Genomic DNA, 22901 nt, shown 5'->3' with positions numbered 1-22901 from the left:
TGTGGATCCTTAGAGCATAGAAGGGGGTGTGGAGGCGCAGCGGGATACATTGCAAGGTGGTTGTTACTGAAGAATCTAGAAATCTTGTTACCAATATTGGTAATATATATATTATATTGGAGATGTTATGCTGTTTAGCAAGATGAATTTAAATGGGCTTGCACCCACTGCACAGCCATTTTGCACAGAGTATTTCGCTATTTGCAGAGCTGTAGCACTGTCGAAAATAACATACAAGTGGTTGAAATCAAGTCCTCAGGAGTGGTAATATGCTTGCAGAGTCTCTATGTGTATGCATGTCAAGCTGTCAAGGGTGGATGGTTGATGGTTGTGGTTCGGAGGCATAACTTGCTAACTGGTCATCTAGAAATGACGCTGATGGGGTACACGCTGTGTAGGTAGAGAGGGGAAACTATTATGGCCAAAGATGTTACCTGCAGTCCACACACTGTAAACTAATGAATAACTTATTACTGAGGTAATATAAATAAATACCTGGACGCTGTAGTTTGTAGATGGCCTGACTGGGTTCTTGGTACATATCAGAATCAGAAGGCATAAAGAGAAATAATGAAGCATGTCTGGTAAGCAATCAGAGCATATACACATGGGAAAAGAATCTGAGCAGCAACAGAAATCAACTCTGTACTATCCCTATTGCAGGCCTCTGCACGATGGAGTGGAAGTAAAATGAACATGTAGCACGGTTTGCAGACTTCTGGTTTCCACCAAGTGGTTGCTAGTGATTTTAATGTGCATTTATTGAAAAGCTCTGTTAGTGAACAATTATTGCAGTCAATAACACTATCATTCAATTTCGTTCCTACTGTGAACTTTGCAACAAGGATATGTAAATACTCTGTGACTTATTGACAATACCTTTGTAGACAAATCTAGGGAAAAAGTACTCACAAAACCGATAATAAATGGGCTATCTGATCATGACATGTAGCATCTAGTGTTAAATGTTGAGCATGTCACCACTAAAAAAATCTATTAATCTGAGTACAGGAGGGTAATAAATAAGTCAAAAATTGAGAAATTCAGGAAACTGCTCAAAGACATGAACTGGATAGATGTTTACAATACTTCTGACTAAAATGGAAAATACAAATCATTCATTAATACAGTTACCTCCTCTTCTGAAAATTGTTTTCTCCTAAAGGTAACTCAAATCACACAGAAGTCAAAAAGTAAACTGTGGATTACACAAGGAATGAAGATATCATGTGGGACAAAAAGGTGACTAGCTACTATCTAGGAACAGTACTGATGTTAGAATTGTAATGCATTACAAAGAATACTACAAAATATTGACGCAAGTAATCCAGAAATCAAAGCAGCTTTATTATGAGAAAAAGATAATTACATCAGGCAACAAAATAAAAACTGTACGAGATATAGTGAAGTCAGAGACAGGTGGGGCCAAAAAGGAAGAGGAACAGATAACTGTTTACACTTACAGTGAGAATGTACTTAATTCATTAGAAAATAAATTATATGTTACTGGCATTTTCTGTGACCTGTCAAAAGTCTTTGACTGTGAGAACCACAGCCTTCTCGTAAGTAAATTACAATATTATGGTGTCACCAGCAATGCTGCGAAATGGTTCGAGTCTTTTCTATCTAAGAGGAAGTGAAGGGTGTCGTTGCAAAATACTTGTGCAGTAAGCAGGCAGTCTTCATCTGATTCGGAGTTAATTACATGTGGTGTTCCTCAAGGTTCCATCTTGGATCCATTGCTTTTTCTTGGGTACATTAATGATCTCTCGTCCGTTACATTGCCAGATGCTAAGTTTGTTTTGTTTGCAGATGATACGAAACATTGTACAGTCAAGTAGAGATTTAGAAATAGCTGCTAATCAAATTTTCACTGTTTAAAACTAATTCACTGTCATTAAACTTAGAGAAGACCCACTATATGCAGTTAGATCCTGTTAAGAAGTTTCCGCCTAGTATGTGTATATCATATGAACACATGCAGATCAAAGTGGTTGACAATGTTAAATTTCTGGGATTACAACTCAACAATAAATTCAGTTGGGAAGGGCATACCACAGAACTGCTTAAGCACCCAAACAAGTCTGTATTTGCAGTGAGAATGGTGTCAGATGTAGGAGTTATAAATATTAAAAAAAATCTGCATACTTTGCTCACTTTCTTTCTATTATGTCGTATGGGATTATATTCTGGGCTAACTCATTAAACCGATCAAATGTTTTTAAGGTGCAAAAGCTTGTGGTAAGTATCATTTGTGGTTAAATTCAAGATCATCATGTAGAAACGTGTTCAAGGAACTTTGTATTCTAACCACTGCTTCTGAGTATATTTATTCCTTAATGAAATTTGTTGGAAGTAACATATATCTATTTCCAATCAACAGCTGAATACATAGTATCAATACTACGAATAAGAACAATGTACATAAAGACCTAAAATCACTTATCTTGGTCCAAAAAGGGGTCCAATATTCAGGAACACAAACTTTCAATAAATTACCAGCAACCATTAAAAACTTGTTTTCAGATAAAGCACAGTTTAAAGAGAGTTCAAAAGACTTTTCGATAGGCAACTACTCCTAGTCCATAGATGAATATCAACGACTGTTAAGCCAGGTTAAGTAAAAATGTCTGTTAGATTTCAGTTCTGACAGCACTTCATCACAATAGTCAAGATTAGGTATTGTTGGGTCTATGGAACGAAAAGTGAATCTAATCTAATCTAATCCCAAGTTCAACACTACACGAGTCTGCAGACAGGCTCTCTGATGGACTGTGCAGTACATGGAATTGCTTCCCGACTTCGAGTTTCCAATACATCCATCTTCTACACCACTCGTTGAGTACCATATCGGTATGAAGCGACTGTTACTATACTTGATTATCCTATCCAAAATGCATGCATGTGGATCATCGGGGAGAGGGGAAGTCTTAGGATTTTTAGTAGGTTGGTGTTAAGATGCGCAAATATTCTCATATGAAATCGAACAATAAGTAGGTATGTCAGCAATATGACCACATACATATGGGAAACTGTCGAAAAAATACGAAAAATGTGGTAAAATTAAAAGAAAACTTGGTATAATCATGAAAAACTGATGTGAAGTACATAAAAATTGAGGGAAATATGATTCAATATGTAAAATCACAAGAACATAGTAAAATTATGGAAACAGAATACATAAAGAAGAAATACCATGAAATGAGTTCTCAGCGAAATCAATAAAACTGCATGTTCTGGAGGAGGAGAGTAAACTGACGCTACATACGGCCACCTTAACAGTGGAAAGAGGAGGCATTCTAGAGGTGTTCTCAAGGCAAAATGGCCATATTATCCCACACATGAGCAATACAACCTAACATCCGACCATGACTTGTGTGTGTGCAAGAAGGTTAGCACGGACAATGGTAAACTGTGATAAGACTACTACATCTCCTATGGCTACTGATCATGGTGTTTATTTCCTTATAAGATGTCAGTTTCTTCGTATGCAGTTTCGGCTGCCAGCGATCATTTTATAGGTCTGTTGTGAATATATCACAATTTCCAAATCGTAACCAGGCTTGAACGTCGTAAACAGCAGGTGTCATACACCCCTGGAAACTATTTAGTTTTTGTGTTTCAAAGAATCAATGTTTTCTTTGGTGTGCAAAGTAGCTGTTTTATCACCTTACAGTTTGTCACCACAGTAGAGCAGAGAGAAACTTGCAGGGAGGATGTATGTTATGTGCTGGAAATATACAGGGTAATTCAGGAAGAATACTACAGCACTGAAAATCCGTATTTAATCAAAGACACATGTTGGAACCTGAGGTATTAATCAGAGTGAACAGTACTTCATGAAGTTTTTTTCAGTGGAAACACTTGAGCGACATCAACCCAATACTCTTAACTCGTTCCACACTCTCTGTAGCATCTCTGGCTTAACAGTTTGGATAACTTCAGTTATTCCTTCTTTTAGTTCCTCAATGTTAGCTGGAAGAGTTGGTCAAAACACCATATTTTAAAATAACCCCATAGAAAAAAAATCACAGGGGATGAGGTCAAAACTTCTTGGAGGTCAGTGATGAAGTGCTCTGTCATTGGCTGCCTGCTGCAGATCCATTGCTGTGTGTACCTTTTGCTCGAATATGCACAGTCAGATATGTGCCAACAGAATGGTGCACAATCCTGCTGGAATATGAACTGATGTGTTGCTTCTTCGAGTTGAGGGAACAGCCAATTCTGCAACATTTCCAGATAGGTTTTCCTAGTTACAGTTGCACCTTATAAAAAAACTATGAAAAATTTATTGACTGAAATGGCACAGAAAACATTCACTTTAGGTGAATGACGTTCGTGCTGAAATGTTTCCCGTGGATTCTCAGTGTCCCATATATGTACATTGTGCCAGTTGACTTTTCCTGTTGTGCATAGTGTTGCTTCATCGCTAACATTGGCTTCGAAATGAACCAGTCATCTGTCTCCATTTGTTCAAGAACAAACCCACGGAACACGGTTCTTTTCACCTTAACAGCTTCTGGAAGAACTTGAACCTACTGTAAATGATAAGGTTTCATTTCAAACCTTTCCATTAGGACTCAAAGGTCAGATGCAGAATTTGCAGCCCTCTGGTACCTCAGTGGGTAGATTTTCCTGGACTGCAAGCAAATGCTTCCTGAATGTGGCCAACATTTTCTTCCCTCACGCATAGCCATTAGGAACTTTTCCCTTTGCACATACACACTTTCTTCATAAATTGTTTATACCAATGTATGATACACTACCTACCACAAGACTGAACAACATGCTTGGTTGAAAATCCATGCTGAACAACTATCACAGATTCACTTCTGCCGTGCTTCATAACAAAAAGCTTTTTGTTGAGAAGTCACCATCTTTGCACTGACAACAGAAATGAAGGTTATATGCCCAATAGCATTCCTAGCGAACAAATGAGCAACTAAATGAAACTTCAGGGCTTTCTTCAATTGACAACAAAAAGAGCATAATCTCACCTTTTCTTCTTTGCAGAGTTCTCGATTTTCAATATTGTGGTGTTCTTTTTGAATCACCCTGTATTCCTTAAATTGGAATTTCAACAGCACTGCATTGCAAGCAACTAATAGATTGGAAACCACACAGCTCAAGCATTATAGTGTGTTTTAAGTGCAGAACCATGTAGCCCTTCAAATGTTTGTGTTCCACAATCATTTCTCTTCTTAGTATGGACAACAAACACTAAAACAATATTTCAAAACTCTTTGCACAAGTGACTTATGTAAAGTGTCTCAGACTCCTGTTCTAAGTCAGGGACAGATGTTTGAGAGGTACTGCAAACCCTGTGACCATATATTTCCTTGACAATTGTCCTGTTTATAGAGTTACTGCAGCATGGTGCGTAATTTCACATGTCAAACACCACTGCTATGCATTTGTGTGTCTCCTTACAAGATGAATTTTCCATTGCATGCAATCATTTTATATGACTGATGCGAACATAATTTCTGAGCCGTAACCAGATGTGAGCATTGGGCGCTATACACCTCTGGAAAGTATATTGTTCATGTACCACAAAGAATCTGTGCTTATGACTAATATTTTGGAAACCACATGGCTTAAAATATTATAGCAAGTTTAACTGCAGAATATGAGTGCAAGTGTTTATGTTCTGCGATCATTTCTTTCTTGCCAATACCTTCTTCGTATGACACCAAACACTAGAACAATACTTCAGAATCGATAGCAATGTTGATTTACATAAAAACCTTCAAAGTCCATCCGCCTGGAGCTCGATCACGCATGAACCACACGTTTCATCTTAAGCAGTTATATCAACACTCCCGTATCTACTACACACCAATAAGGAGTGGTAACCTACTTGACTTGCACACATCTGGTGAGATCTTAAGCACCTCGATGGATATCATCGCTCAGATTACTGGCCAGTTTTCTGCTTGGACTGCTGAAGTAATTGTGTTTTGCGTTAGTAGCAAGTTTGTTGGTGTAGTTGAATGAACATCTTAGGAAGCCAAGTTAGTGAATCACTGCCTCCAGACTGATGCCACTGTGCCTAGTGATTATAGTCTCTAGCTCAGATTCTCACGTAAACTTAACAGAGTCAGAAAATTAGTTACACTTGTGTGACGCCATATTACATACAGAATTTTAGAGAAATTTAACTGTCACTGGTGGCTATACTCTGACAATCTGTAAAACTAATTTTCTGACTACAGTATACCTGGTTAAGATATCTGCTTGGGTACTGCATTTAAGCACATTCATTTATTTCTAGTTTAACCAAATGCTCTTGCATATTAATGATTTCTTGTGAGTCTTCTTAATCTTAATTTCTCGTAACATAAATCAAAGCTAAAAAATCTTAACTCTGAAGTCACGTTTCCTTAGTTGCACCGAGTCCAAGAAACTGATTCCGATACAGAAATTTACGTCAATTTTAAATCAGGGAATTATTCTGGGACCACCACAAAAACAAAGAAAAAGAAAACTCATTTTACAAAACAGTCTTTTTTAATGCAAAAATGCAACAATACTTTCCACATAATATACAAATTAATTGACCTTTTAACTTTATAATGTACACATTTATTGTTTATGTATATAACAATGGAATATTTTGTTCAGCAAATAAGTTATTTAAATTATTTTTACACTCAACAGTCATGTTTTACAGCCGTCAGGATACAATTAAATATAAAACACTTTCAGAAGGCAAGAGATTCCACAACTGCTTAACTTCTGTTTTTTTGAAACTTTGAATGCATTTAATTTACAGTTAAATTTTACAATATTTTACAATCTGAACCTCACAATATTATTCTAATCTAATTCCCTAATCAAAATAGGGTATTGATTCAGAATTTATGGTGAACTTCAATGACGGACTTAATGTTACTGAGCAAAGTCACAAAAATCCATAAAATAATACTTTTACTAAATAATGAAACCTGCAAATGGAACTCATTTATAATGCATGGCCAATGATCTAAGAATATCCGACTGCATAAAATACACAGTTCGCAACATTTTTGCACCATGCCCTTTCACAGCCATTACACCTGCCATTCACCCATTACATTCAGCTCTGTTAAATAAAAGTGCCTAAAAATGCAGAAACCATTTCTAAGTTCCACAGAGTAATTGCAGAACTGGAAGCAAGACAGTACATAGATTACAAATGGAGAAGGGAGGGAGAGCAAATCTGCCAGCACAACTGATATCAATTAAAATAAATGCCATATACAAAGATTGTACATAATTTTGCTGTCTTTTAAAAAAGTGGCAATACATTTATGCCCAATATGTATAGAAAGCACACCATAAGAAAAATGCAGACCCATCAAATATTTTAAAAATTTTCTGGCAAGAATGATTACCCCTCTGGCTTTAGTTTAAAAAATGGCTATTAACAATGCCCATAAAAGTCTGCTCATCACTGAAGTAAAATAAAAAATGATCAAAAACAATGAGATCGTTGCGCCAAACCACTTTTGATGTCCTTGTAACAAGGTTGTAATTTTAGCACATACAGTCCAACCTTATGGCTACAGTTCCTTTTGTGCAATGAAGGATCGAACATCACGATCACTATCCCTTCGTAACGAAAGGAGAGCAGTTGTCACCACCTGTTCACTTCTCTTCACTAAAAAATTTGCTGAAAAAGGAAAATCAAGAAATAAACAAGTGAAAGCAATGACCATAGTAACTGACATGATACAAGTAACCAAAAGTGTCTTCACAAATAGGATGAGGAAGCAGTTATGCATTAAGTACTCTACACATCATGAGGTTTGAAAAGTGCAGTAACAGATCATGATTCATATTATAATTATTTGTATGGAAGTTACATTGATCCTTTTGCTGCTACAAATGTGCTCTCTGCATTCCATTCTGAGAATGGCTTTTGTTATGGCTATACTGCTCACTAAATGCTGGTGCCCATGTTGACAGACTACATTCCAGGCAATATGAAATATTTATAACCCGATATTTCAAAACCTAATTCAGTGAAAAAATTTGAATTTTGCGTATCTTACAGTCTGCTATCTTCACTCAAATAACTGAATTTTGAGCTACACGAAATTTTAAAGATTTTGCAGAGGTAAAAATGCATTACATAAACTTTATATATCGTTGATTTTAGCTCATACATTAGAGTGAATGAAATGCAGACAATGTATCGAAATTTCATTTAAAACAGAGCAGAAATGATCTCATTTCTTTCTTGAGTTATTGCGTTTTATATTCGATGCACAGTCACACGCAACATGACACGCTGCGCCCGTTCATGCCACAGTACATCACAAATCACGTGGTCAAAACAATAGTCATTCAAGATACTGAAATGAGGTTTTTTTTTGCAAATGATAGCACACAATAAGGCAGATATGTTGTACTAAATTTTTTTATTCACCGAAATACGGAAGTTAATTCATTCACAGTAGTGATATGTCACTGGCTCAGGACACATACTGATATCCACAGCAATGCAGGGAAACCCAAGCAACGCATGTATACACGTCCCCAGCACCTGGGTAATGGTGCAGCAAATCACGTATCCATGTCCGTAGCAGCAAAAGAGTTAAACTAAACTACATCTTACCTCATAAGATAAGACTAATAGTACACTTACGTTTTTCAGCTATCCTGGAAATAGTTCGAGCCACAACAAGTCGCACATTTGGCACTCTGTCAGCAGAAAGAGCTACAAGTGGCAGTAACCAGTCTTGGCAGAACATAGCACCATCGATACTGTCATCGTCAATAAGCTGATAACACAGCATAGCAAAAGTCTGTCGGTGGGACCACAATGCACTCCTTGCAAGCTGCTGCTCAAGCTCCAGAATGAGGGGTCTAAGAAGATTTGAGTCTGTGGAGATGTGATGGACAATGGCAGATACCTGTAAACCCAAACTGTGTGTGAGTTATTTTCTAACCAAAAATAAATTACAGGTGACTCGTGATTAGAACATTTAGGTACACAAGCCATGAAAACAACAGTGTAACTTGCCACTTTCTGTATCTTGTCTTACTGGAAGTAGTAAGAACTTAAAACTCTTTGTACATAATGTTAATGAGGAAGAACAACAAATCTTATTTTCATTTGTGTTCTGTTCTAGTGTTGTTTCCTGACATTTTTGAGGTAGGCCTACAATATACTAGTCATTTCAGACCTGTGACAATGTCAAATTCCTGCTGGCATGGAAAGATTTGAAACTTCCTGGCAGATTAAAACTGTGTGCTGGACCGAGACTCGAACTCGGGACCTTTGGCTTTCGCAGGCAAGTGCTCTACCAACTGAGCTACCCAAGCACGACTCACGCCCCGTCCTCGCAGCTTTGGAAGGTAGGAGACGGGGTACTGGCAGAAGTAAAGCTGTGAGGACGGGGCATGAGTCGTGCTTGGGTAGCTCAGTTGGTAGAGCGCTTGCCCGCGAAAGCCAAAGGTCCCGAGTTCGAGTCTCGGTCCGGCACAGTTTTAATCTGCCAGGAAGTTTCATATCAGCGCACACTCCGCTGTAGAGTGAAAATTTCATTATGGAAAGATTTTCACAACACATTCCTCTGGGATTCACCACCTCCATACCTGCATCTACCATTCATTCTTTCTACTATTACTTAGTACATAAATACATAATATTTTCAGTTTTACTTATGATTTTTCTACTTCAAGGATTTAATTTGGAAACAACCAATTTCTTTAGGTTTGTTTCCATTAAAAAAAACCAGCTTGCTTCATGATCATATCAATTAGATCCAGATAGGAAAGGCAGCACTGCTCGTACATTAATGGCTGTAGCTGGAATCTGCACTAAACAGATTAAAAATTTACAACAAATGTGGCCCTTATTCCTATCTTGAATCTTTTTCTCTTACCCAAACTAGTTTTTAATGTCCCTTACGCACTTTCCACTCACAATAACCATTACTCCTAGATACATGGAAGGTCAACAGCATTTTATACCAAAATTCCAGCATTCAAATCACAATTTTCATCAACACCAACTATCATATAATCAATCTTCTATCATGCAACTGAAAAATTGGGGTTTCAAAACAACCACAACTTGTTCAGCTTGTAGCCAGAACCGCCACCACGACCGCCTTCAGCAATTATCTCCTGACCATCTGGGAATCCACCTCCTGATGTCACTCCCGTGTTACACGAATTGTGTCAGAACACCACCAAACTATGGCAGCGTAAGTGACTGCAGAGCTCAATAGCCCTCTTTGAGATTCCCCTATCCAGCAACACTGTACGCCAAGAACTCCATAAAGCAAATATTCATGGACATGCTGCTATTCCGAAACCATTAGTGACAACAACCAATGCAAAAAAGCGTAAAACAGTGTCAGGAGCATAGATCCTGGATGGCTGATTAGTGGAAACACGTCATGTGTTCCGACAAAGCAAGGTTTTCATTATTCCAAGACTGCTGGTTCCATCAAAGTCGTATAACAAATAACAATTATGAGAACTTTTATATCAACAGGTGCATCCCATGATTCAAATGTTCTTCCCAACAATGGTGCTCTATTTCAGGACAATAGTGCACCCATTCACACAACTAGGACAGTACAATCGTGGTATGATAAGCATACAACTGAACAGCAGCGTCTTCCCTGGCCACCACAGTCCTCGGACTTTAACATTATTAAATACTTGTGGGCGGTATTGAAGTGCAGACTCCGCAGCAGATTTCTCCCTCCTTGTCACTATGGGAGTTAGAAAAGGTTCTGATTGAAGAGTGGTGTAACATTCCACTGGTGACTATACAATCATCATATGCCACAATAATCGTATGCCAGTGTTCCAAGTAGAATTGCAGCTGTATTATGAGCAAATTGGGGTCCAACACCTTAATAATAAACCATTTCCAAGATAAGTACAGGTGTTCACATTATTTTGCTTATCACCTGTATGTGAATATGACCAAATACAGCTCTTCACCTACAATATATTTCTCACTGCTTTTATCTGTCCTTCACAGCATGCAGTATGTCATGGTAGTACAACAGAACACTGAGAATGGTAATTTCAATATTTATTCAATATAATTTTTACAACTGTGAGAATGAAGTTTATGGTGACAGATCTGCAGCATAGTACAAAGACAACCTAAGGCTGAAAGTAACAATTTGGTTGAAGGTTGGAAAGGCCAACATCTTGACTATACAAGAAGTTGTTACACTACAGACCAGTGATTCTTCCATCTATCACATGTGACAGTAGTGATGTTTGTGTGTCATGTACCCTGCAACTGGCTGATAACAGCAAACACAGCAGGCACCATGTCCATTTGCATACTACTATTTCTTATCGTGCCTATCCATTCTTGATATTTGTGACAGCCTTAACTATAACACTTTTGCTTGTTTGACAAAGTTCCTCGCTTGTGTGTGAAGTCCGTGTCCTCAAGTTTCTGAGCTGCTGTTCTTTGTCATCCTCTGCAGTCTTCATTCCTTGAGGAATGTTCTGCACAGCCTGGTGCACAAGTTTGAAGAATTTTGTTTTGCATGTTGGTTTTCCGGTTATGGTTTTATTTATCAATTGTCATTCTTTATTTCTAGTACACTGTTGCTATTTTAGTTTACACATTGTCAACTGGAGATCGTGAATGCAGCTGTGGACACTAGAAAATGGTGGTGCCAAACAGAAAATCTGAACAACATTTCTGACATTCCTCCATTAGAGTTCAATAGAGGTGCCAGCAGCAGGAGCAGCCAGAAACATTTGCACTGTGTATGGGGATAATGCCATTGGAGAGACAGTCATTCCACATCAATTCAAGCAATTTGAGAAAATGTTCCAGCTCATAGTCTCAGATTTGGCTGAAATTTAGCACACCAATGCTACCAATGTGGAACACTCATGTACAAAATTTTAAGTTCCCCTGCCAATTACTTCCAGAATTATGGCTTGTGAAAGAAGGTGGCGTGATCCGGAAATTGCAACCCGCATCTGGCAATCTATCTTCAGACCCAACTTCAGGACTTAATAACTTTGGAACTATTCCACACAGTCCAGTGAAATTTTTACAACCCAGTAACATCCACTTAGAGAACACACACTATGAATCAAACACCAGCAACATATTTCTGAGGGAAAATAAAAATTCCAAAATGTGATTAAAAAATTTAATACGTTAAAAGGTAAATATTGTAGGTGCCCTCTATGCCAAATATAATTCACTCAAAAAGGGTATAAATTTTTTTGTGGTAAGCTTAATGTGGCCTAAACAAACACAACACCATCATGCTCACATCAATCACAAAAACTGAGTTACATGCACACAAAAATACAAAAATTTGAAAAATTACCTGACAAACATGGATTTTCTAAGTGTGGTAGCACAAAAGGGACAAGTGATGTCCATGCCAAATTTCAAACAGTTCATAAGTAGACCATAATATAATATGTGGCAAAATTTCAAATTGTTATTGCAAGGCATTTGTGTACAATAAAAATTGACAGATGTATTTGGTTACGTTTCTTTCAACACGATTTAGCAAGTAATAGTGATGCAGACAGCTTGTTTCTGACAAAGCTGCAGCAATTGTTGAGAACCATTAGGCAACAGAAAGTTAAACAATGGTAGTTTTCAGGGACAAAATGAGTCGTCGTTAGGCAGGAACAACAAAGGAAACAAGCAACAATTACAAGTTACTCATGTTTTTAAGATTCTAGTTCAGACTCTTCAGTACTGTTGAGGAAAGTCAGTGTGGAAGCAGAAGAGTGTACTAGTGGTGCTTTTGTTCAAACAATTTGCAGTATTGGTAGAGAACAAGCATCTGAATGCCATAAAACAACATATGGAACAAAATGTGGCATTCACTTTGTACTGTATGATCTGGATGAATCGGACCAAGATTTGTTGCTATGGAGATCAGGGATAAACCCTGTGGGCACAAGAAGTACAGTTCCAGGAAATTTTAGTGTTTGTTGTTATCATCATATGAAAGTGTTTCTGGATAAGTATTCTTTCCTACAAAGAAGTTGTTTTGATCCATTTCAGATTTATAAGAAGACAGTGAAGTGAAGCCTTAGAGAAACTGATAGAAAATCAGTATTCAAAATGAATCAGTGCATGGGACTTAGCATGAAACCAGGACAAAAGTTATGTTCCAGGTGTGTTACACTGCTAAAAATGAAGAATATTCTGATAATTTACATGACAGTGACAAAGAGTATCAGCCACCTACAACCACAGCAGATGAGCAATTAAACACTTCAGTGACTGCTCTTGGTTTGTCTCCCATGAAGAGACACAAAGTTGGAAAAAGAGAGAGGCCCAGCTATGGTAGAAGAAAACTATAAGAAGCTCAAATGGAATTAAAACACCAAACAACTGACACTCTAATGGTGGAAGGGGAAGAACTACTTGCTCCAAAGCAACAGAAATCGTGCCAGAAATGCTCTGATTTGGACAAAATTGTGAACAATTTGAAAGAAAAATGTGTCATCCACACACCAGAGAAAAAAGTAGCTGTTCCTACCCTTGCACCTTTCATCTGGTCTATTGACTACACTGCACAAGAATTCAATGTTTCTACATATATGGTAAAGCAAGCTAGGAAAATAAAAGCAACCCAAGAAGTGTTTCCACAACTTCAGCAGGCTCAGGGTAAGCAACCGAGTTCAGAAATATAGGTGCTAGTGTCAGAATTATGAAAATGACTGCAGCCAAACAATGCCTGGGGGAAAAAAAACAAAACTATGTAACAGTGAAAATGGGAAATGTACGTGTACGGATGCAGAAAAGACTGTTGCTGTGCAACCTATCAGAACTATATGTAGAATTCAAGGAAAATTATCCCAATACCAAAGAAGGTTTATCATCTTTCAATTTTCAGCCAAAATGGGTTGTGCCTTAAGGGGATATGGAATCGGATTTTGGGTTAAAAAATCGAATTTTTTTTTATTGGCGTATTATATTCTGCCATGTTTCCTCTTTAAAATGACGTATCATACATAGCTCTACTACAATTATAACTATTTTATTTTTATATATTTGTGAGATCGGGTATTGCGCTTTAGTTATACACGTCTCTTGTGGCTGACCATGAACTTTTTGGCAGTACCTTTAAAGTGACATGAATTCAAATATACCGGTTTCCAGCGACTATTTATACACTAGTTGCCCGAAAATGTTTCTCTCTGGTTTCCTCAAGTTACTCTTTGAGTTTGTGGCGGGACTGTTTTGTAAACAGTGTTATATAAGAAAGTAGTTGTTGTTGAGTTATTTCGTATTTAGTGCTTCATTTTTCGCAGTGAAAATGCCTAGAGCTAAAGCAAAAGTATTTAAAAAGCGTGTGAACTGGCAAAATAAAAGAAATAATGATTCATTAGCAAAGCAAAGCAGTTCATCATCATCACTGTTGGAAAACGTGAATCCACTTATTACTGATTTGCCGAACGAACTTACACCAAATGAAAACAGTGCTTCTCATAAAAAACCATAGATTTGGAAGAGAAATATAATTTACTTGATAGAGGGAATGAAGTTTTTGAACTCATTGATACGAATATATTGTGTGAAGCTCTTGAAAACAGTTGGTGCTGCAAAAAATGTCATGGAAACGTTTCTCTGAAAGTAGAATCCCATGTTGGCCTGGCTGCCCAGTTTAATTTAATATGCAGTGTTTTGTAAATACAGCTGTAAGTTTCCAAGTTCGGTTTCAGTAACTGTAAATAATGGATACAAGAAAACTGAACTTTATAGTGTAACTATTAGGTTAGTTTATGGATTGCGAGCAATTGGTAAGGGCAAAGCAGCTGGTGATATGCTATGTGGTGTTCTAAATCTTCCAAGTGCACCTTCAAAGTTTGAAGCTTACAATTATGTACTAGGATCTGCAGTTGAAGATGTAGCACAGAAGTCAATGCAGGTTGCTGTGGAAGAAGCAGTGGAAGAAAATGACGGCAGTCGTGACCTCACAGTGGCGTTTGATGGCACGTGGCAGAAAAGGGGCCACACCTCCAACAATGGTGTTGTAACAGCAACTAGTGTTGATACTGGCAAGGTTATTGATGTTGCAATAATGTCTAAATACTGTAGGTGCACAGGCAGGCTGAAAAATGAACACAGTGATGACTGTATTGCTAATTATTATGGTAGTAGTGGTGGCATGGAGGTTGCTGGGGTGAAGAAAATTTTTCATCGCTCTTCACAGTGGTATAATGTTCGCTATGTCAAATATCTGGGAGATGGTGACTCTAAAGCATTCAAAGAAGTTTTGGAAAGCAAACCATATGGGAACAGTGTAAATATAAGCAAACTTGAATGTATAGGACATGTGCAGAAGAGAATGGGTGCCAGGCTGAGAAGGTTAAAATCAGTTATGAAAGGGAAAAAACTAGATGATGGGAAAACCTTGGATGGCAGAGGAAGATTGACTGATTCCATAATAGACCACATTCAGAACTGCTATGGCCTTGCAATCAGGCAAAATACAGGCAATCTTGAAGAAATGAGGAGAGCTATATGGGCTTTATATTTCCACACCGCATCCACGGATGAGCATCCACAACATGGTTTGTGCCCCAAAGGTGAAAACAGCTGGTGTAAATACAATAGGGGACTAACAACAGGAGAGAAATACATTCACCACCACAGTCTACCATCAGCCATCATGGCAGAAATAAAGCCCATTTTCAGAGATCTGGCTGACAGAAGTCTTCTGATGAAATGTCTTCACGGAAAAACGCAGAACCCCAACGAGTGCTTGAATAGTGTGATATGGCATCGTCTCCCAAAAACAGTGTTTGTCGGAATTAATACACTACATTTTGGTGTGTATGATGCTGTGGCAACCTTCAATCTTGGAAATATAACTAAATGCCAGGTCCTTCAAAAGTTGGGTATGTGTGTTGGTTCCCGTACGGTACGTGCTATGTTCTTTTTAGATCAGCACAGACTAAGGCATGCTGATAATATAATCAAGGCATTAGTGAAAAAAGCAAGACAGGTGCAGAGGGGTGCCAAAAGAAGACTTGAAGATGATTATGAAGACTGTGAAGGGGGTATTAGCTACGGATCAGGAATGTTTTAATCTTCTTTCTCCGTTTCCCGTAAGTTTACTTTTTACTTCATCTAGGAACATTATCTCAGGTACTGGTCAACCTAAAAGTCTGAAATTTTTATGACGTAGTGACATAGGTCCCTATTACATACTGAAACAACGATTTTTTAATTACTTGATTTACAAAAGACTTAGGGGTGATAGTCTAGTAAAAAGCGATGGAAAAAATTTACTTAAAAATAAATGTACAATATCTCTGTAAGAAAATACTTTGACAATAAACTGTTGTTTCAGTATTGTTGTAACATATGAATGCACATACAGTAAAATTTTTACCTCTCTGTCTCCAGTAGTTTGTGAGAAAATGTTCCCTATAGTAGGCATATATTAACATTGCGGGGATAGGTGATTCCGTATCCCCTTAAGTGCAAAGGGCACACACAATGTTTGTGTATGTGAGACCCATCAAAATGCTAAGCTGATGTTTGCTGCTATAAAGGATTCCGGTCTGGATTACAAAGGTACAATGAAGCTGCTAGTGTGTGACATCAGTTCCAACCAGTGCATGATACACAGGTGTGAAAAGTGTCCTGGTAAGGCAAATCTAGCCGAACACATGAATAACAAACTGTATGGTGAACTACTTATAGATGACAAACTTGTTTCTTATAAACAATGGACACACATGGATCGCACAAGTCTTGAAACACAGCAAAGTACGGTGGAAGATTTTGTTGAAATGTGCTGTCAAAAAAATGGACAAACTGACCACACACAGCTTCACACCAACAGCACAATTGACTTAACTCCAGTTTTGTAAGGATAATTTGAAACAAGATGAAATTATAGTAATACTAGACTTTTCTGAAAATTATGCATTTATAGTTCAAGATGCCATCCCAGGATATCATTGGGATAACAGTCAACCAACTCTCCAGCCATTAGTGATTTACTATAGAGGTGAATCAGGTGATGTGCCTGTCATGAACCTGTGCATTTTTAGTGACTGTATAATTCACGATGCCATTGCAGTCCATGCCCACATTCGCACTGTCACGGCATATGTGAAAAACAAGCTCTCACATACATTTTGGGAAATACTTCAGTGATGGGGCACTTAGTCAGTACAAAAACTGTAAAAATCTCAAAAATTTATGCATGCTTTACCATGATTTTCAGATTCATGAAGAACAGAATTATTTCGCAACAAGTCATGGTAAAAATGTATGTGATGGTATTGGTGCTACCATTAAGCGCATGGCATCACGAGCTAATCTGCAGCACCCTACAGAAGGTCACATTCTAACACCTCTTCAATTATTTATCTGGGTACAGAAAAATATCTCTGGCATACAATCATTCTATGCTCCGAAAGATGAGGTGAAATCAGTCTAAGAGTTGCTAAAAAGCAGACCAGAACATGTTAAAACTGTTGCAGGAACAAGGAGCCATCATCACTTCTTTCCAGCGGACTCTGACAACGTGCAGATGAGCAGACTGTCTGGTTATAACAATAGGTTCATGCACGACATGTGTCTTCACAGTGTGTCTGACTCAGGAGTCAGAAGCAAAAGCAGCAACATACAACCAGGTTGCTATGTTATTGCTGTTTATGATGACAAATGGTACTTATGTGTTGCAGAGTGCTGTGAAGCAGAAGGTGATTATTTGTGAATTTCATGGCACAAGCAAGATCATTTCATTGGCCACGTTTGGCGGACAGGTGTTGGATTCCTGTTGAACATATTCTTATGACAGATCCAGTTCCTACCACAGTGTCTGGAAGACAGTACAAATTGCCACTCAATGTACAAAGTACAGTAGCTAAGGTGTGGGAGATCTTCTGTTCAAAGCACAATCGACTGGTTTTTAGCAGTTAAGGTGCAGTAAACAGCAATGATAGGTTGTGTTAATCTGTCTATATGTTGTTGTTAGTGATTAAACAATTGTGGGAGAGGATAAGAGGCAGAACAGTTTATGATATGTTTTTACAAAATTGTGTTGCGGAACAATGGTCACATCACCAAATACATCTGTCAACTTCCATTGCACACAAATAGCTTGCAATAACATGCTGAAATTTTGAGATATATATCATTATGGTCTACTTATGTGGTGTGTGAACTCTGGCACACATTATATTAAAAAAATATCACACACCATATTACTTGTGTAGAGTTAGAATGGGAACAAATATTACATTTTCAGATTTTTATCTGTTATAAAATTTGCAATCATCTTAATAAAATGATATTTATAACTTATGAGCTAGCAAGACTTTTTTTAAGTATCACCCACACCTGTACAAAGTATTTAGAGGTTTAATGTTTTACTTCATGAGTCACTTTTCACACAGAAGGCTGTGAATTGCAGTATTAGAAAGATAATTTTTTTTCTGTTAGTAGCCCTGTTGAAAACAAAATTAAGTTATAATAATAAAATACTTGTAATATGTAATAATTCTGTTACTGTGACCAGTGTAGATACTGGAAAGGTCCACAACATCCAGATTCTAAGTTGTTATAAACAAGGAATAAAGCAGAACATGTGTGTTAGGAACTCTGAAGGAAAAATGGTAGATGAAGTCCTCTGCAGCTCCTGAAATGGCTGCTCGTCATACTAAATTCTTAGGTGATGAGGACCACTTGAGGCATACTGAAGTGTAGCAGCAGCTAGCTCTTACAGTGGTATGAATACCACTGAACTGTGATGTGTGGATCACATCCAGAAGAGAATGGGCACCAGATCAAGGAGGCTAAACATAAGCTTGAGAAATAGGCTTCCTGATGGTAAAATGTAATAGTAGGCTGGGAAACAATTTTTGTTGCATGACAACAATGCTAATGTCTTATCATTGAGTAACACTGATTTGTTCATAATGAGGCAGACAGAATGGGCTACCTTCTTTCATGAATTGTCAACAAATGACAAACCGATACATCAACTCTGCCCTTCCAGCTCAGATTCATGGTCTAGTATTGCCATCCCAGCAGCCGCCCTGGAAGTCTTGAAGCCCACTTACCTGTCAATCATGGTAAGTGGCTACATGGACAGAGGCAGAATTGAATGAATCTTTGAACAATCTCTTACGGATTCAGAAACAAAAACCGATTTGTTGGAAAGAAGAGAGAAAAATGTGGGTATGTGATGGTGTTACTACTTTTAATGACAACAAAATTGGTAAAGTGACTGTGCTACAATGTATTGGAATTAATCCCGGAGAAAACTACAACACTGAACTTCAATGGGTGGACAAGGTTTGCATTGAAAAGCATATGCTGCAGAAATGACCACTAAGGAATTCAGAAGGGAGGAAAAAGTGTTGGAAAATGATCAAAATGATGACAAACAGTACGGGCAGAGTGCTTCTGAGTAAGGAAAGCATAATATTAAGTTTTACTCATTCCAAACTTCAGTAGCCATTCCTGAAAATTTACACTTTTTGGTTGAATTTTTACCCAGAATCTCAGGAACCAATTAAAGCAGAGTATTTAAATTTTAGTGGAGATGCAATACACGCATTCTTTGAGTCTACTAAACTGAAATGAAACCATTGTCATATGTATAATTGAAATTATTTTTGGAGAAAATAAAAAATATGAAGATTAAAAACTTTAACCATATAGTGAAATTTTACTTCCCAAACCATTGATTGAAACGCAAATATTTTAGTTTATTACACCAACAACATAATGTGTAATGTCCTGTAAAACTTATGTCCATTGCTGCAGTGGTTTCTGAAGTATAGGACAAATACCAAAAATGTTACATTGTTGGTGTAGGGCATTCAAATTCCCCATAACTGTTGTCCACTGATTTATGACATCATTACACAGGAAAATGATAAAGCAACTTTTGTAAATATGCCAATTTCATGTTATTTTTTGCAATATTGTTTATATGGAAGTCATGTTACAAATGAATATGTGAAGGTAACATATGAGGGTTGTTGAGTAAGTAATGCCCCACATTTTTTCCTCAGTACACATTTATTGTTAAGATACAGAACCTGGTGACATTATACGTCAACGTCTTGTCCCTATTTTTCTACAAAATCTCCATCACATTTTATGGCTGCATGCTATCTTTGTATATTTCCTGCTGGTAAAAGCTCTTGTCATGTAGGCATAGCCATGTTTTCGTTGCATGACTGACACACTCGTCGCCTTCAACAATGTGTGTTCCCCATAGAGAATCTTCAAGCAGCCCTAAGAGATGGACTGTGTGTGTGTGTGTGTGTGTGTGTGTGTGTGTGTAGTAAGATTGCTGCTGAATTCTTGTCCGAATGAACACAATGGAAATGGTTTGAGTCTATTCAGAGTCTTCAGGTATGCCTCTGAATAGATGGTTGACCCTCTCAGGATCACATTCATGAGAATGGTGTTATCACAACCCCTGAAGACTGTCACCATGAATTTTCTTTTGTGGTAAATGGCGATGCTGCACTCCATGTATTGCCTTTTTGTTTCTGGCGCAAAGTGGTGCACCCAGCTTTCGTTCCCCATGACAATCCATGACAGAAAGGCCTCTCCATCAGTCTCAAAACACTCCAACAATTCAGATGAAATGGCGTTTCTTTGAATATTTTGGCGGTCCATTGTGAGCATTCATGGAACTCATTGTGATGACGTGAGTATCTATCATTGCAGACACACTTCCTATGCTGATCGACAAATGTAAAGCCAATTGTTTATTTTGATGCGCCAGTCGGCACTAATAATGGCATCCACAAGATTCAGCATGTGTGGAGCAGTGACTGCGACAGGACGTCCCGAGTACATGGAGCTCTCTTTCTACATTTCCTGAGGCTGTAACTTTCTTTACCCATTGCCAAACTGTACTATCAACTGCAGCATCGCCATATACTGCACACAAAAGATTATGGCTGTTCATGACAGTTTCTTTTTCTGTACCAAAGTTATCAATAACAACATGCTGATTGAAACGTTAGTCATACGTAGACACCATTTTGACGCTGTACTACGGCACAGCCATTGGCCAGAATGGTTCTGAACTTCACCGGCGAACGGAACACCACAGAACCAACAAGGATATTTGTCTATGTTTATCAATCGATTTTTAAAAAATGTGGGCCATTACTTATTGAACAACCCTCGTACTTGGCATGCAATAGAGCAAATAATCTTCTCTTAATGTTCCGCATGCGTGCAGGACTTTTTGTTTGAAATACAAGTGTTTCACAAAGGACTTTACAACTCTGAAAATTCATAGAAATTTATTGAAAGAAGATGGAGAGCTGGATTTAGTGCTATTTTGCAGGGAAACAAAGCAAGTTTTTTTTTACCTTAAACTAAAGATGTTGTATGTGGCTTTCATTGATTATCCTTCACCCATCCTATCGGAAATAAATTTCTTCTGAAACACGCCATACCATTGCAGGTGTAACTTGCTCAGTGGCAGCATAAATTCTTGCTCAGAGTTCAGTTAGAGAAGCCAGCACAGGATATACAAACTTGATGTCCTTGATAAATCCCCATTAAAGAAAAATCTAGTGGCGTCAGATTTGGGGAACGTGCCAGTCCAATGACCCAGAAAGCGGCCACTGAGAAAATCCCGAACATCAGCCAGGAAGTGGGGTGGTGTACCATCTTGCATGAAATAAACATTTTATTGTTTGTCATTATCATTGGCCTATGGTATCAAAAATTGTTGTAACATATCCAGGTACACTATCCTGTTGGTAGTTCTTTCAAAGAAAAAAAGGGGCCCTACACTTTTTTCTTGTTCAATGCATGAACAACGTTCACTTCAGGGCTATCACGAACATGCTGCAATGTCTGATGTGGATTTTCACTGCCCCAAATCCTACAGTTGTGTGTGTTAACCTTGCCACTTACATGAAAAACCGACTGATCAGAGATGATGGCATTGACCATGAAATGTTCATCATCACATAATCAATTTAATATATCTTCACACAAGTTCTTGCAAGCAATTTTATCAGTGTCTTTTACTGTTAGTATGATTGTCAATCTGTACAGTTTCAAAAGAAAACAGTTTCTCAATACATGCCAAACAGTCGTACGTGAGATTTGCAGTCCGGAAGATGCATGCCAGGTCAATTTCGTATGGCTGTTGACAAAAATTTTCTCTCTTGCTCAACGATATCATGTGTGCTTGATGACCAACCACCATTTTGTAGAAACATTTACGCCATTCCAATTGCAGGCCTACTAGGAGGATCTTCAGTGTACTTGGTACAGAAATTATGCTGAACTGTAATTGCAGACTTCAATTCTGCAAACCAAAACACACAGCTAGCACACTCAAGTCCAGTGAAGGCAGCCTTCTTGAACGCAACTGCCGCTAACGCTCCTTACAGTGCGATTCAGCACTAGTGAACTACGTGAGACGTAATTTTATTTATTTCCCTACACACTGACATTACAATCACCTCTGTAGGTGCTATGAATTAATTTATACGAACTTTGATATTTAGAAAGTCCTTTTTGAAACAACCTGTTATGTACTGGCATATACAGTGATGTCTCAAAAATTCCAAGTTAAGAGAGTCACAGTGGAAATTTTCACTGAGGCACAAGCAAGAAACTAGAACTTCACTTTCTTTCAACACTCTTCTGGCTGCATCACTGAATTAACAGCACATTGAGAAAGTTCGAAAGAGAAAGCTCAATTTAAACAATTACATCACTGCCAACAAAGGTAAACAGTGATCTGAGGGATTATTATTTACATTTTCTTCTATCTCAGTGCTTGATCACGTGTGTACAATTTAGCATCAGTTTTGGTATGTGATTACCTAATTCAGATCAATCCTTCAACATGTAGACAGGACCTAGTCACAGATATTTGCAGATTTTAAATTAAAGAATGTTTGCAGGTAGTCTTGAGTGACAC

General features: G+C 37.9%; 1 protein-coding gene across 4 annotated transcripts in view; it reads right to left on the bottom strand.

The window, feature by feature from the left end:
* Positions 1 to 6522: 6522 nt before the first annotated feature.
* LOC124613021 (serine/threonine-protein phosphatase 4 regulatory subunit 1-like) overlaps positions 6523 to 22901 on the bottom strand; it is a 343197-nt gene continuing 326818 nt past the window's right edge. For 2 of the 4 annotated variants that reach the window (XM_047141575.1, XM_047141574.1), the window contains 2 exons: positions 8633 to 8900; positions 6523 to 7654 (listed from right to left, as the gene is read on the bottom strand). In XM_047141575.1, coding sequence (XP_046997531.1) covers positions 7545 to 7654; positions 8633 to 8900 — 378 coding nt within the window. In that variant the 3' untranslated portion in view covers positions 6523 to 7544. The remainder of the gene's footprint in view (positions 7655 to 8632; positions 8901 to 22901) is intronic. The other 2 variants (XM_047141576.1, XM_047141578.1) reach the window with 1 other exon arrangement.

This window comes from Schistocerca americana, chromosome 4 (assembly GCF_021461395.2).
Source record: "Schistocerca americana isolate TAMUIC-IGC-003095 chromosome 4, iqSchAmer2.1, whole genome shotgun sequence".
Classification (NCBI taxonomy): Eukaryota; Metazoa; Arthropoda; class Insecta; order Orthoptera; family Acrididae; genus Schistocerca; species Schistocerca americana.
This window is presented reverse-complemented; position numbering and strand designations above follow the sequence as displayed.